A 17,037-nucleotide genomic window follows, 5' to 3' on the forward strand; every position below is an offset into this window, starting at 1 on the left:
GTGTTTAAGAAAATAGAATCAGAATGACCTTGTTTATAACTGATAAGAAAGTAGAAGGAAGTGGAGCATAAGCAGAGAGAAACAAATATGTATGTTTCAGAATGGTCAAGATTGTATCTTGTGAGCACCAGCTGAAAACAGTAATTTACTGTACTGCAAGATCATTCCTTAATAGAAATACACTCTGCCTAATGGTTAAAACCATGAACCATAGTATTTCCCACAGTAAGAATGCTAAATACCTTATATTATTTTAAATTTAACTACTGGCTATGTTAAATACACAGTTTGAATTCACATGTAATTTTCTTATTGCAGTAGCATAGTTTCTCCTAAATATCCTGGTAATGAATAGAGACTTACATTCTGCTTTAATTGCTACAGTTCTGTTTTGCCATCAGTTCAAAATAACGTACTGTATTATTTATGTTGTATTCCTAGCTTCAAAAGTTTTACAACCAAAAACTAATCATCCTGCCCTCTTTCACATTTTAAGCATCCAAAAGTCTATTAAAATCATGATCCTTTAAAAAAAAAAAAAAAAAACACCATGTAAATTTTAAATATACTCTTGATACAAATCAAAATGGGTAGCAGCACTAGTGAATTCAGCGTCTCCTGTTGGTGTGATACCAAGAAACAGAACGTGCTGCCACATCTTTTTAATAAAAGCAGCTCTTCACAAACCTTAGAGAATCAGGATTTATGCATACCATAAATAATGCACCATCTTCAACTGCAGAATATAACTAGCATGAAAGATACAGAAAAATACTCTTCCATAACTTGAAGCAAGTTATACAATGCTCATTAATTTCTCTGATCCTATTTTAACCACTAAAACTCATATTTGCAATGGAAGCTTCCTACACCTGTTTTGATTTTGCAGTGTCATTTTTATCTGAAAGAGATTCAGAAAAGAGAATTTTTGTGATCACACAAGAGGAGTTTACCTATGAGACAAAGCAGTCTGCACCATATTTAAATCTGTCCTACAGTGCAAACAATTGCCCCACTGTCCTGTCTATTGCTGCCCCCTCTCCCCTCAAAAACAGACAGGCTGCTTGCTAGTGATACTGAGACCTGGAGAATCGCAGCCATAAATTTGATTCCTTAGGAGCCTTTCATATACATGGCACTTCTATTTCTATTTAACTTCATAGCAACTTCCTGTCTTCAGGCTTTTTTTAATAAAGCTTTATTTTTAAAACTTACACCTCTCCAGCTTTTCCACATCCATTTTCCCCACTGTTGTTGGGCATAAGACAACCCTTCATCACAGCCTGTCAGTGTCAGCACCTTCACTCACTCCCAGGGGTGAGCAGCTTCCTGAAAATCCTATTGCTGCCTCACTCCCAAATTCCCTTTGCTTCTTGGATTTTACTTCTTTGTATGTTTTCTCTCACGCTTTTTTCCTTCATTTCATAGCCTGTCAAACAAGATTTCTGACAAATCCACAACAATTGAATTCTGTTTTGCATCTGTACTGCAGTCACTAGCAACTTCTATTGTACGTGTTCTCCAATGTTTCCTGCCAGATTCACAAAAGATAACTTACATTAAGTATGTTATACCTACAATTCTGTTTCCTCAAGCCAAAATACTGCAGCAGTCATTTATGAAACACTGTGGTTGACACATTTTTTAAACACCTCTATTTTTTGTCTCTTTAGATTTTACTGCCACCTTTTTTTTTTTTTGTTTACCATTTGCAGAATTTCTCAACTAAGAAATCTCCTGTATTACATTAGATTTTGGACTAATCATTTTTGCATCCAAAGGCTATATTTAAATCGTTTCAGAATTGCGCACCTGAGGAAATAGATTTTACAATTACTCTAGTTGTTTATGCACTTGTGCCCTTTCAGTCATCACTGCACAGTAGGACTCTAATGAGCAGAAAAAGTACTGCTTTTCTTGCAGTGCCTATATTAGTCTTGTCTAGCTGCAATTTGCACACTGGTGGTCAGTTTCTGACCTTGGGCTGTTCTGGAACTTTTAATTTCCTACTGAGCATAAGCTCAGCTCTGATACCCTTCAGAGCACTCCCACCTTGGCCCAGCACTGCTCCTAATCTATATGCTGGCACTTAGAGGCCAAATACTTTGGCAATGTTCACGTACCACTGCACGGATGCTGATACTCAGCTATATCTGTAACACCTTCTGTCCCTCAGGCATTTTTATTGTTCTTACATCATTTTTCTTATCCTCACTACTGGATTGGTTGTAACACCTTCCATCTAAATTCAATAACAATTATCCCTCCAAAAAGGGAGTAGGGGGAGAAAAAAGGAAAAAAGCAGGCTATTCTTACTAGGACAGATCAACTACAATTTCTACAGTTTTTGTCATTAGTACACAGCCATTCCTATATCTAACATTCAATCCAGATATGAGAGAGATGATAGCTGCTAGTCTGGTGACTGGTATTTAAGGCTTATATCTATTTATCAACTTATATTTATTTCATCTAAGAAAGATTGACTACTCTTATCACTTGGACACTGATAACACTACTCTGTGCTCTTATTTAATCTATCAAGATGGTGGTGAAACTGGCTATACTTCCAAATCCATTTGTTGACAAATTGGAGCTTGAAAAAAAAAATAAAAACAAGAAAAGAACAGCAACAACAAAAAAACAAACACTGTTACTTGCATCTTCTCTGGAATTTTCCTGCATTTAGTAGTAGAGATATTTATAGAGAAGAGACCAGAAAAACCTCTCAACACTGAAGTTTTGTTTTTCCAATTGGGTACAGAATAAATCACACATTCCAAGAAAGATTCACAGAAAGAAAAACTTTAAGCTGGGACTACTAAGACGCGTGTCTCAGTTATGTCCCAGATAATGGACTAAACGCAGATATTCTTGGTAGAATGCTGGTAGAACTGGTAAAACCATACATAGCAAGTGTTCGGACCATGCACAGATCCCTTTCAATACCATGAATGTCAATTTACTAAATATAATTCTTACAACATAGCAACGTTTTGAAGCAATGCAGAGTTTTCAAGAACTATTTGCTTCATACATTTCTTTTTTAAAGAGGCTTATTTTTGCAAAGGTTTTTCATCATGCGTTTGGACAGCCACTTCCACTGCAGGTGACTAAACCTGCTGCCTGACAAGTACTGACACACATAGATCTGTGAGACACTTCAACTGCCATCCTTAAGGACAAACATATCCCTCCTATAAAGAATACATACAATAAAGGAGTATCAAAGACATCAACAATAATACAAAGAACAGTGGGGTGATGAGATTGCTCTGAGCAAATAGCTTAGTTCCTTCCCCTTCCCCCTCCCCCCCCCCAGCAGTCTTTCACTGATATCCGTACCCTGAAAATGAACGTGAATGTGCTGAAAAACTGAAGAAAAGAAACAGTGACATGCAAGGACGACACTGGAGTAAAAAGCTTAAGAGCTGCATGAAAGCAATGGGGAGATTGACTTTGAAAGTCTCAGAAGTGCTCTTGCAGAGAATAATTACAGAAGCCCAGATCTCCTTGAGCGAGATTTTCATTCTTTAGTACTATTCAACAGAGTAACACCAGCATTGTGCATAGCACAGAATGGATTTTATTGCCCGGCTGAATCAACATTTACAGATTAATATGTTTAAATAAGCAGAACCAGAAAATCATTACTAGCGTAAGCATTATAGTTTGAGTTGTTTAGCAACAAAGTTATGATAGTTATATAGATAGATATGAAGTTTTTCTCACAATGTGAAAAAGTTTAATCTGAAACAAAAATCCAGTCTTTTTATGAGTTTTCTGCCTTTTAAAATAGATGTTAAAATATGCATTTCTGCTCATTTAACAATTTCATCTCTCTGCACTTTCCACAAGATGACAAGAAGTAAACAGAAGGGCGTCACAGACACTCCTGAAATGCTGTGGGTGCCACTCTATTCCACAAGATATAAGCACAGAATGGTGACTTTCCCCAGGACTTTCACCTCTGTCTTATCTACCATTCAGTAGCAAATGAATAAACTTCATCTAAGCACTCAAAATCAATTGAAGAAATGAATGTGAGTATTCTAAATGGAGTAAAAGATGAAAAGCTTCAAATGTTCTAGACTGGCATGGCCCATTTTATCCCTAAACTGCTGTCATTTTCCATAAACATCACATGTGTTTTTATATAAGGCATAGTTATATTCATGTGTTGATGCTATTTATCGTTATTAAAAATACAACTATCTTGTTATTATTGATAGAGAAGAAAATAAATGTCAAAATCATGATTTTCATTGTATAAACCAGAAAAGGTTACCAATTCCAACAATACCACAAACTGCAGCATCATCACCGTGATGAAAACTCAAGCAGAGAAACTCCCACTGTAGAGACACACATTCTTCCATGCCCATACTATATCAAAGCAACCCATAACTGCAGATGATGATTACAGCAGTCTGCCTGTAGCTGATTTAGCAAAAGCCATCTGGATGAGAGACAGCACAGTAATTTCCTCCATCATTTCAAAAATACTTTCAGCTAGCTTTTCCACTTTTCAACATAAGAAAATAGTTGAATGTCTCTAACACAATATATTGTCAATGTCCAATTTATTTATTCCATACAGCAGCTGAACATATTACATATCACATAAGCTCCACAGTTAACATTTGCCAACAGATGTTTTTTTTTTTTCCTGAAGCAGATGGTATGCTGAGCGTACTGTGACATAACTCACATTTGCATTATCAGTCATGAATGTTACTGCTTTCCATAAACTGAGTTTTCCTGTTTTGCTGAGATATTTTTAATATCCATAACATTGATACCTGGGAAGACTCTGGTGGCAAAAAGGAGGTCCCACCATATTTTACATGACAGTATTCTTACTCATTTTATAAAACTGTACCTATAGAAACTTATATTGTTTTCTCTTGACAAATTCAAATGTATTTTTAACATAACTTACTTCATAATATAAACACTCTTCAAGTTCTCTTGTTACAATAAAAATAAACAACAACACTATTTGCTTTTTTTAGAATGAATACTAAGATTATAGAATCTAGATTATTTTGAAAAATATTCCCTTTCCCCACTCATAGAATAATTACCTGTAATAATGATTTGTCACAACTAGCCCACAGCTAGTTTATCACACTGTGAAATTCAATGCAATTTTTCTTAAACTCCATTAATATGGTTTTATTTACTTCATCTCTCAAGAGGGCATCAATTATTGTTTTACAGATATTTCAAACTTACCTTAAAATTTGCATATTGTAAGCAACAACTACAATTGCCTTTGACTAGTTTTCAGGCCATCGAAGAAAGTCATTAGTTACAATCTGGCAGCAAAGAAGGAATATCTTACCCCTTTCCAAGGGACAGGGCCTGCTAAAAAAAACTCCAAAGGAGACAATCTCCAAGCGTAGATACTTCCCCTTTTGTTGCCAGCCCTTAAATGAGGTTTCTCCAAGCGTAGATACCTCCCCTTTTGTTGCCAGCCCTTAAATGAGGTTAGGGAGGGGTGGACCCTGGGTTCATTTCTTCCAGTTACACACTGAATTGCTCACACCTGTGCTCCCAGGACTGGCCAAGCCCTTTCACCAGGTGCTCAATCACTAGTTCATAACATGACCTAGTGGTTCCCATATAATACATCTGATTTTGCAGGATTTAGTCTGTACCTATGTTATTGTGCAAGAGGAAAGACTGCTTCTATTGGCATTTACCATTGAGGTTCTGTTGATTTTTCAGGGGATGGAACCATTGCAATATTATCACTGACAACTCTAATTATTATTCTTACCTATCCTCCCTTAAATTCAAAGAATGCTTATTCTGTGTTTTTTCTATTTGTGATTTTTGATTTGTTAATAATTTCGTATGTTCATGAAACCAGTTCAAATGTTTTTTGGTTACTATTTTTTACTTATTTGTGGATTTTAGGCCTTAAATTATAATCATTTATCATCTCGTCAGGATTGTCATAGCAGCCATGTGTCAGAAAACTCTTAGTGAAGCAGCCCACTCACCTACACTTTCATTTTCACTTGATTACTTATGAAAGACTTTCACTGTGTACACACGTATACCAGAGTAGCTTCATTTTTAATACACTTGTTTAATTAAGCTCCAGTTATTTTCTATTTTTTGACAGAAATTTGCTCATGATGTTCTATTCCACACTTTCTGGTTTTATACAATAAAAGAAAACATTGGGATCCTGTAGGCAAGTAGGCAGGTAAATAAAGGCATTGTTATTCCCTTTCAGTAAGGGATAGAAGGAGAGCACTTCAGTAGTTGCAAGTGAAGTTCTTCAGATATATGTCCTGCTAGTTGGATCTAACTGAAGTTGGATCTGGCTGAGTCTAAGACAGAATGAGAGAAAAAAGTCAGTATTCCCTCTGTAAGACTGACATTTTGTGCACTTAAAGTACTGGTATATGGATTATTTTTTAGTATTGGTATCATGAAAGATTCAAACAGTATCATTCACCATTTGTGAAGAGGCCTCAAGCAGTTACAGCCATGCAACTAGACCATTTCCAGAAAAAAAACACTTCTCACTCACACACCAACACAAAAGTAATATCTAGCACCGTTAACTCACTTAAATTATAGAGAAAAGGGTCAAAAAGCATTAAAGTGTATATGTTACAGTATGGTTGTGTTTAAACCATAGAAAATCAATTTAATTGCTCCGTCTCTGAAAGCATTCAAGGCCAGGCTGGATGGGGCTTTGAGCAACCTGATCTAGGGAGAGGCGTCCCTGCCTATAGCAAGGGGTTGGAACAAGATGATCTTAAAGGTCCCTTTCAACCCAAACCGTTCTATGACTCTGTTTAAATTAAGGATCTCTAGAATCTGAAAATCCTAGCTACACTGCTCAATGTTTTTTTTGTGTCTCAGAAGAATACAAAAAAATATAGTATTTCCTAGCCATTGCATAGTGAAGCGTGGGGTTCACAGGGTCATGTGGTCTTTCACACCATCCTTAAGCCACCAAAATTGATCACCTTTAAGATTTGTATAATCAGCAGTATTTTCTAACTGCAGAAACACTCCTACCTAGTTAGACAACTGCTTAAAGTTATCAAGCCCCATTTTGGAAGTTATATAAACTCCTCTGACTCTCTATCCTGCTGTGAAGGCAATTTCAAGCCTTTATTGGTAGCTGGAAATGTACAAAGATTATGATTTTATCTACAAAGTGCTGGGATAAGGTTTTTATTATTTGCCACTTTTTTTCCAGATGTTGCGACCACCAATTTCTGGAATATAATCTACTCTTCTCCTGGCAGAGACATCTCCTATCCCATAGAAGTGGAGACTTTCCTTGTTATTTTCTGTTATGTGGTAATGCATAGTTTCCTGAATAGAAAAATACATTGAAGCTGCCAGAAAACATATAGCAATTTGTATATAGAATGTCTACATACAGCTATAAATACATGTAATTACTTCTGCTCAAAAGGCTTTTTTATTTAGTAGAAATGCTATGAGACTGCTTTTGCCTTAAAACTTCAAAACTAATGAGAAAGGAATTGGAAAACTCAGTCATTTCCAAAAATCCCTTTGAACTGATTTTGAAAAGGACAGAACACAGAAGGTAACAGAATACATAGCAGTGTAGCAGTGTTCTTTTTTCTTTCTGCATAGTAACAAAGAGACTAGAATCTAATGCTCCCAACAATAAAAATTTTAAAAACAGCTTGTTTTTCAAACGATCATGTTTACTTATTAGTAAGTAAACTAAAGTCTCAGCACTGACCTAAAACACAACTTCTCAAAGTCAATTGCCAGCTGCAAATCAGCTGATCAGCAAGGTTACGTAACATCAACCCACAGCGCCTGGGATATGTAGTTCAGTTGTCCTCACAATTCAAATCATATTGCTTGTCTGTATTATCAGTAGCATTTGAGAATACTGTTTGGATGCATTAGGTCAAAAAACAAAGTTAAATTTTATAGGTTATATATATTAAACATGTATTAAGAAGCATCTTTACTATTGATTCCAACAGCTCCACCACACCGTAGGGAGATTTTCCTCTCATGGTTCTGATCTTTTCAGCTGATAAGATTTTATTTCCTCTAAGCTGTTCCTTCTCAGTTCTCCAACACGACTTCTAACTTTTCCAACATAGCCTAAGGTGACTAGCGCTATCAACCATTGAAATCACAATAGGCCTGAGACTGGTCAAATCAATTTAACTGTTGCAAGAAACACCATGTTATCACTTAGAATTCATTTACTAAAAAGACAGAAGTTCATACTTTACGCATTTCCTTATCACTCTATTTTACTTCTCCAGTGAGGAAATGTACATGCATATACACTGGTTTCTTTTCTCAAATGATAGGATCTGAAAAACAGTATCCAGGGAGGTTTAGATTGAAGATTTAACAAGAACTGCTTCATAGATAGGGTGGAGCACTGAAACAGGCTGCTTGGGGAAGTGTTGGAATCTATGTCCCTGGAGGTATTTAAGAGATGTGCAGACATGGCACTCAGGAACATGGTACAGTGACAGGACAAAACAGATCAGGTTAGTGGTTGGACATGGTGACCTTGAAGTTATTTTCCAAACTGAATAATCCTATGTTCCCATTGAGTCTTAAAATTTTCTTATTCTCATGTATAATTATCACAAGCTACATCTACTGTGTCTCTTTCTCTACCATTTTATGCTCAAAGAATTTGGCTAGTGCTATCAGAGATGATAATAACTGAGGTAGCAGCTTCTTCAGTGGAGATGCTCATAGCAGCACCTAATAGTCAGACCATCTGGTGATCTAACCTGACCTTCAGTTTAATCCAGCATCTCAATAAAGAGCACCATCATTTTTGATAATTTTTCCAGGTAACAACCACATTTTTCTTAACCCTGTCAAATATAGTATAAAGGAAGCTCACAGAAACTGAGGGAAATAAAAGAATAATGTGGTATGCTGCTTTCTTCCAATCTTGAAGCACCTGACAGAATTTATGTTTGGTATCTTCTCTCCTATAGGTGGCATAATTATAAGTGATGCGTAGGCAGACAGGATGTGAGTTATGAATTTCAAATGTTTCTTTACATGGAAATTAGAATGTTTCATATTTCCTCTGTGCCACGAAGTATGCAGAGACAGCACAACTGGAATGTGTAATTTCTAATAAATGTTGGTCAAGTAAAACGTATATTTAGATAAGGTACTATAGCTTTTGTTCTCTTCCACTAGGACTGAAAAATCTCATTGCTACTCAAGTGTCAGCATCCTGATGCAAAACACACAGAAGGTGCCTCATACATCACCATGTTAATGCAGGAAGTGATGCCAGTGCTTTCTAGTTAGAGCAATTTAGAAAGTGACATTGTATTTTCAGCTCAGCTAGCAAAACTACACTTTAAAACGATAATTTATTGGCACTGGCAAGAATAAAATTCCATGCTGTTACTACAGTTTTCTACTTCTCTGATTTAGGTTTACAGTGCAGACTTTTAAAAAATTAATTCCTCAGTTGAATGAAACCTGTAAACAGCATACTTTTTCTAGATGTCATATAACTATCTGGGGAAAAAAAATAGTCTTCACTACATTTCTACTAATGACATAATATTTGTTTTAAATTACAGAATTTAAATTCATTGCACCATAAAATTAGGATTATCACAAATTATGGAATGGATTCATAGCATATCATGAATTTCTGGCAGTAAGCCTGATAGTACCATTCCCATTTGTCTTTTGTTTCTTGTTTGCTCAAGTTTAGGAATTCTCCTCCCGACCTGTAAGCCAAATTGTTGTGTTCAGTGAATAGTACAAGATTCGCATAGAAAAAAAAAATTGATCCTTTGTTAAGGAACAGTTTTCAATTTACTACAATTTACCTCTGGAGCACATCTTACATTTTACCCTAATGAATACCTGTATTAAATTAAAGGAGAGTATATTTCATTAGTACACTAGTGGAGATGGAAAGTGGGATATATAAACTGAATCCTAAAAGAACTGAACATCAAATAAATGGAATTTTATAACCAGTGATGTAAGTGTGCTTAGTTGTGAATCCAGACAGTATAATGAATGAATTCATTTCACAGAAATACAACTACCACCCATTTTAAAAACCAGAAATGTGTTTGCATTTAAAACTGTAAATAGGAACTTCTGTTAACACTTGTACTATACCGACTACCATATCAACAAAGCATCCTTTGGAAAAGCAGCTTCTTAGAAGTGCCTATTTAACCAGCAATAACCTTGCACTTGCACTTTAAGTCACTCATCTTGTGGTTAAGCAATATATTTTTAAGTCTTGGCATATTTTATGCATGTGTTGAACCTTGACATCTATGTTGCCATGGAATATTGCCATCATTTGAATATGAGACATCATTACTGTCAGTAATGATAGTTGTGAATGGCCTCGTCACTGCCATTCTGACCCTAGCATGAAATCAGCCGTAGCAGAAGAAAAAAGTTCAGCCTGTTCAGAAAGAAAATTTTTGACCAGTCATTGTGTTCTCAATTGTCTTTATTCTATAAATGACAAACAAATGGTCAGTAACTAGCTTCTAAAGCACTAAATGCCCTCTTTGATGAAAATATGAATGTATTATAAATTCTCCATTGTTATTACAGTCACAGGAGCCTCTGGGAACTTTCTAAAACAAAAATATTTCAGAGGATTACTTTCATCAGAAAAGAGCTCTCACATCCAAAATGAATTTCTGGTTTAAAACAAAACAAAACAAAAAAACCCCCCACTATTTTAGAACAGCCAATTGCCGAATATCTCAGGTAAACTTCTCATACCAATGCATATGTAGCTACTAAGAAATAATTAATTTTCAGCTACATAAATTGAGCATTAAAAAAATTCAAAGCTTTTACCCTACAGCAGCCACCAGCCTGACTGTTAAACAGTTGTTTTTATGTAGGTTGTGATTCAAATTCCCAGTTAAGGACAATCACCTGAATCTTCCTTAGTCAAAATTAGTTCTACAAACGTATAGTATTTTTCCTCACAACTGAAGATTGCTACTGAGTAAACTGACTTTCATTCCATAATCCCGTCCAGCATAATATTTTTTAAATCTGAATTCTCAACTTGATTACAATTTTTGTAGAGTTCTGACCCAGTTAAATAAATACTACAGCTGAGGCTCACTTGGCTGAGACTGCCAGATTAAATCAGGTCTTTAAACTTTATAACCTTTATATAGGTCTATATACTAGAGATTTTGTGAACAGATGCAGCAAAATACTTAAAAATTCAGCTAACTTTAAACATCTACTTCAGTAATTTTTGGATTCAGTTGAAATGTTTTGTATTATTTAAGTACTGCCATAGCTGACAGAATTTTAACAATCATGCATTATTTACAGGAATTTTAAATTCCTATTACAAGCAAAAATCTCATCAGTAAGAAGTTTTCTCCTGGAAGGAAAAACAAAAAACAAAAACACACACACACAAAATCATCAAAGGTTTAAACTGAAAAGACTGGAAAAGATTCTGAAGAACTCAAATTTTCTTTTCTAGGAACATCAACATGTATAAGGGCTTCTAAAAAATATTTTTCTTAAATTTTAGTTGTCACGGAGATACATCTACCAGACTGCAAGACAGTTAGAAGAATCACTGCTGTCAACTGATGAATGTACATTGTCAAATCATTTTAAGCATTCCTTTCCCATGGTTCGACATAATCCAAGCCAAGATGTGCAAAGATTTCTTCCTCACTTCCAGCTTTGAGAAAGACCCTCTGTGAAAGAATTTTTAAAAAGGAAGTCAATAAGTGTGTTAGAAAGAAATTTCAATTGATGTTTTTACTATTTAAAAGGAGATAATTTTTGACAGTTTGACCCACCGTATACTCCACAGAATACATTCTCTTCATCAGTGTGCTCAAGGTTGACCTTGAAGCGTGAAAGCAAGTTAGAAAATAATTCTAACGCTACTTGATGCTTTCAGTTCTAATGACTTGTTTACAACACTTTGTTTTGATTGCTTTTTCAAGTCTCTGTGTGTTAGAACTCAAATAAAACCTACATTTCTCTTCAACTAGTGTCAATAACTTGACTTTCTTAATAATAAAATCATCAGTGTTTTATAAATTAACATAGTAATATTCTCTATAAATCTATTCAAGATGATTCAAAGGTTACACTAATTATGTATTTCTAAACATTACGGTTGTCAAAGCTTTCCAAATTTCTATTATTTACAGAAGCTTATCTGAAAACAAGACAATATAAAAATCCCATCTGTAAAAGCAGCTGAAAATACAAGATCAACAACTGCAACTGAGGTTTTAAATGCACTTTCTTAATGAATATTTTACAGTATAAATCAATTTTTTCACATCTGCTATTTTGATATCACAGAAGAATATTTTTGCACAAAAGCCATCCAGAAACCCTATCTCCATTATGAAAACCAGTGTAATAAAAAACATAACTTCTTAATGCTTATATCTTATGTCTTCAGTATTCTTTTTATCACTGACCTACAGTAGTAACTACAAAAACAAACAAACAAACAAAACCTGTAATGTAGATGAATATTCAAACGGGAAACCTCACTGTTTGGAGGATATTGAAAGCAAGAGCAAGTTAATTATTATTGAAAAAAATGCTTAATATTTCAGCAGTTCCTGAATCATTTTGAGTTAAACCTCATTGGCTTCAGCTCTAAAACACCTCCAACTTCTGTGCATTGAAAACTTCAGGTTTAAGTTTTCACAATCTAAATTCTAAATTTAATTTCTACTGTGAAACAGATGAAGCTGAATGGAAAACTACATATTACTGAATCCTCCTTAGTTAGCAAAATCTGATTATAGTGAAGTTTAGCAATATCTGCGCCAGCACATACAAGGCTCTGATTCTGCAATTCCAGAATTTCCAACAAGCAAAGTAGGTAATTTGAGAGCAGCTGTGGCTGATATTCTCTCGAATCCATCCAAAGTTATGAATTCATTTCTTTTTCTTATCAAGTATTTTCCACTCAGTGAAGTAAAAAGGAACATCTTCATTATTCTATTTTGAGAGAGTTCATCTTCAATTAGACAAAAAAAACTTAATAGGCAAATATTTAAAGTTAATGGTAATTATGGCAAATAAGTATTCTTTCAGTGCTATTAATAAAAAATGTACAATTAATATCAGCAACTTTTAAAACTGCATCAGTTTCTGTACTATCCCATATAAATGAGTAGTAAGCAACTTTCACAAAAGGTGCCTCATCATAATCAGAAGCTACTTGTTTATGCCATTAAGTGTATTCACTCTGGTATTCATATTATTCCTATTGCACAGGTTTGCACTTGCAGAACTCTCATGTATCAATTACACTTTACTGCACAACCAAACTAAAACCACTGAAAAAAATATTTCCTATTGAGGTCAGTGGAAATTCTACTAAGTTCTACTACAGATACACTAACTTGGGGCAGTAAAAGTTTCCATAAGGATTAAATTTGCTTTAAGAGTGCAACGAAAGAGTACTTAGCAAGGAATATGAAATCATTTTCCTGTAATTAATGCTAACTATAAAAGAACTTTTTCATATTCAAGTACACCTTATGATAAATTTGAGGGAAAAATTTGGCCCATGGCTTCAGGATGTTTTGCATTCTTAATCAAATCAGGACAAATATTTTTGATTTTACATGTGTGAAGTAAAAACAGACTCCCGCACTCTAAGGCATATAATCTGCCAGCATGAAAATCTCAGCAAATGAATATGCAGGCTCTAGAACCCACAATGATATAACATCACTGGAACACGAAATGTTGAAAAATAAATCACATATCCATAATGCTAGACTTGAATGCTAGTTCAAAATTGTGTCTGTAATAGCTAATATTGTTCATAAAGCATAGACAAATATTGTGTGTTTCTTTCGTTTTTCTAGAAAGTTCAAATGCCAGGTTCCAGAATAAAAGGAACCTACAAAAAAAAAAAAACAAAAAAACCACCAATGATTAGCTGAATATCAATCCCTTTTCATCTGGAGAGTACTGTAAAAAATGATAGGAGAGAACAGAACAACAACAAAACAACAGAAACAATGAAGAAAAGAAAGTAGGAAGAAGGAAGAAAAAGAAAAGAAAGAAAAAAAAAAAAAAAAAAGGAAAAAATATTGGAAACTCTCATCCAAGTAACAATATCAAAGATATTTCTTCCCTAGAGAGTGTCTTGGAAAGAAGGACAGGATGTTAGAGATGTTAAGAGATTTCTGTTGTTGTTTGTTTGTTTGGTAAGTGATTGTTATGGAAAAGAGGACAATCCATAATTTAAATTAATGGAAATACATAAAGCAGGAATAAAGATGTTACACTTGTAGTCAGATATTACAGATAATGTCTAATAGCAGGTCTTCGTATTGCTGGGATCCCAAATTATATCCCATTTCCTTTGTTCTACCACTTCATGTTTCTGCAAGCAAAAGTCATTTCATTTGCTTGACAGGACAAATTTCTAATACAAATTATCTGATGCTGAATACCATTTTCAGTAGCTACAAGCCATGTTTTTAAATGAATCTCTAGTTGATATCTGTCAACTGCTTTAGCAGTATTAGTGTTATTAAGGTTAATCATAACTTACTATTTCACCTCTTTGTCAATCTATGCACAGCTTATACAGCAATGCAAATTTGAGTGGTGCATTCAGTACATTTCTTTCTTTCCTTTTTCTTTTGCTCAAGAGAAGTAACTAATGAACTGCTTTCACACTTGTGATTTTTTTGCAGCTTCCTACTAGTATTCAACAGACCAAAGACATTCCCAATCAACATCAATCAATCTTACAAAAAACAGTGTTCTGGTACAGCTGTATCATTCTACTCTTATTCCATTTAATTTATTCTGTTATTTCAAATTATGTGAATATTGTGGTTGCAAACATGATTATTAATTACACCTAATGTAGAACTGCCATCCAAACGTTTTCTAATGTGAACTGCTACCTCTTCATTTTAATTTTAGCACTAATAATCAATGCTACTTTTGATTAAAAGGCACAAAGTGAGCACTATTTGGCAATTTCCTAACTAGCACTGCCAAAGTTCAAATAGATCTTATACTACCGCTGTCATTTGGTTTCATCTCGCATACAACTGAGACAATAAAACAAAACTATTAGTCAATCAAGTAGAATTCTAGACTAGCATATGCCAGCATATTCCCTTTGGGGGCTAAACACCAATTTGATTGATTTTGTATATACATTATTTAAATAATAAAAACAAATTGAAAGCATCTCAAGCCTCATTCTCTCTTCCAAATACAGACTATCTCCATCTGTCTAACTTAATTCTTGTGTAGCTTAGCAAAGGTGGCTTGATCCTAAACACCAAAATAGGAAAATTTAATTTAGAATATCATCAGCAATTTGTACAATAAAAAAGTTATTCCAAAAACCCAGAAATTAATGGAAATTCCTGTGAAGAAATTCTAGATTTTTATGAGAAACACAGAGTATCTTGCTATTATTGCAGCATTTTCACCACAGGATATGCACTGTTCTAGTGTATTAAGCAATCTGTACTTTCACTCAGTCTGGCTAAATTAGGCTGTTGAAATGAAACTATATGGCATAGTCACCCAGCCCACACACTGCTCTACTGTGGCCATCCATCTTCTTTGGCACTGTTTGACTAGGAAGGAGAAATACTACAATGATCGCAATACTGCACTGAACACTGAGCAAAGTAATGTATTACTGAAGTTGCTTGATCAGGAGACGTAGAAGTTGCTGCTCTGCCAGCGACTGCTCTCCCAGCTTTGTGCACACTCCTGAAAACCAGAAACTACTCATGCTCTGCATCAGTTTCAGCTCACCTTTCTTGAAAAGCATCTCAGCAGATTACCGATAGCTTTGTATCCTATTTCTTGCTAAAAATCTTGGTAATAGTAGCATACTGCAAAGCACCAAATTGAGTAAATTATTATAATTAATACTATGAACAACCCTCAGCCTGTTACTGTTGAATTTTCTTGCAGTTTTCCCAATCTCAGGATGAATATAGAAAGTTAGTTTGAACACAGGTACCTCAACGTAGAAAGCCAGTAAAGAAATATAACAGATGAAATAATAATTAACGCTTCTAAACTAGCAGAGTCTGCTGGAAAGCGAAGTACTTCAGGTTGACATGCAGTCAGCATGTAACATGTGAAAGACTCAGTCCTGAAGATAAGACACATGGTGGAAATTTTATTTACTCATTCCCTTGAGCCTTCATCTTTGGTATTAGCTGAGAAAGTTAGCTATGACGTTTCTTAGTTCTTTACTGGTCTGACTCTACTTTCTACATTATTTGCACATTTGTTCTTGAATAAGTCATAGCAAAACTATGCACTTTCAAAAACCAAAGAATTTTTTTCCTATGCCCTATTTTCCCTGCTCTTTTCACTGTGCTGACTTTTTTTTGCTGAACAGCTGCAATTCAGAAAGAATGCAGTCATACTCTACTGGATTTCACTATCCTTTGGAAAACCAAGACATTGTGTAGGAGGCAAACCTCCTCCTTTTGCAAAAGACCCTTAGGGGCAATCATCATTAAAGACTGTCTATGCTTCTGACATAATGTTTAATGAAAGAAAATGTGGAGATGGGGATGAAGGAGTGAGGGGGATGGAAGATTGCCAAAAATATGTTGTTAACAAATTACAAACAAATTGCAAAACTGATGCAACATTGCTTCTAGGCAAGTATTTGGGAATGTCATTCACATACACATTTATTCTGACCTTTTCTTTGTTTCCTGGTAATATTGCATGTTATAAAAGAACAAACTCTTAAATAGAGCAGTTACTGATTTTCTCATTTAAATATAGTCTGGTCTCACTAAATTCATGTGGTGTCTGGCATGTGACATCTGCCTACCTCAGAATAAGTGCTTTAATATTTGCTTTCCAATCTAACAATTATTAAAATGGAGATAGGAGGGCAGTGTGACAATTTTTACCTCAGTAAAGATTCCAATATGCAGAATGATAAATACCAAGCAGACTAAAGTCCCACTGTTTTACAATTCTGGAAATGTTATAGTGGCACTA

The 17,037-nt window shown here is 34.8% G+C and overlaps 1 protein-coding gene across 1 annotated transcript in view; it reads right to left on the minus strand.

Annotated features, from left to right (window-relative positions):
* Positions 1–11,391: 11,391 nt before the first annotated feature.
* Positions 11,392–17,037, minus strand: part of DNTT (DNA nucleotidylexotransferase) — an 81,558-nt gene continuing 75,912 nt past the window's right edge. Inside the window, exon 11 of the mRNA XM_042818531.1 lies at positions 11,392–11,735. Coding sequence (XP_042674465.1) covers positions 11,649–11,735 — 87 coding nt within the window. The 3' untranslated portion in view covers positions 11,392–11,648. The remainder of the gene's footprint in view (positions 11,736–17,037) is intronic.

This window comes from Centrocercus urophasianus, unplaced genomic scaffold (genome assembly GCF_019232065.1).
Source record: "Centrocercus urophasianus isolate 14NV4802_14NV808 unplaced genomic scaffold, USGS_Curo_1.0 seq_17, whole genome shotgun sequence".
Classification (NCBI taxonomy): Eukaryota; Metazoa; Chordata; class Aves; order Galliformes; family Phasianidae; genus Centrocercus; species Centrocercus urophasianus.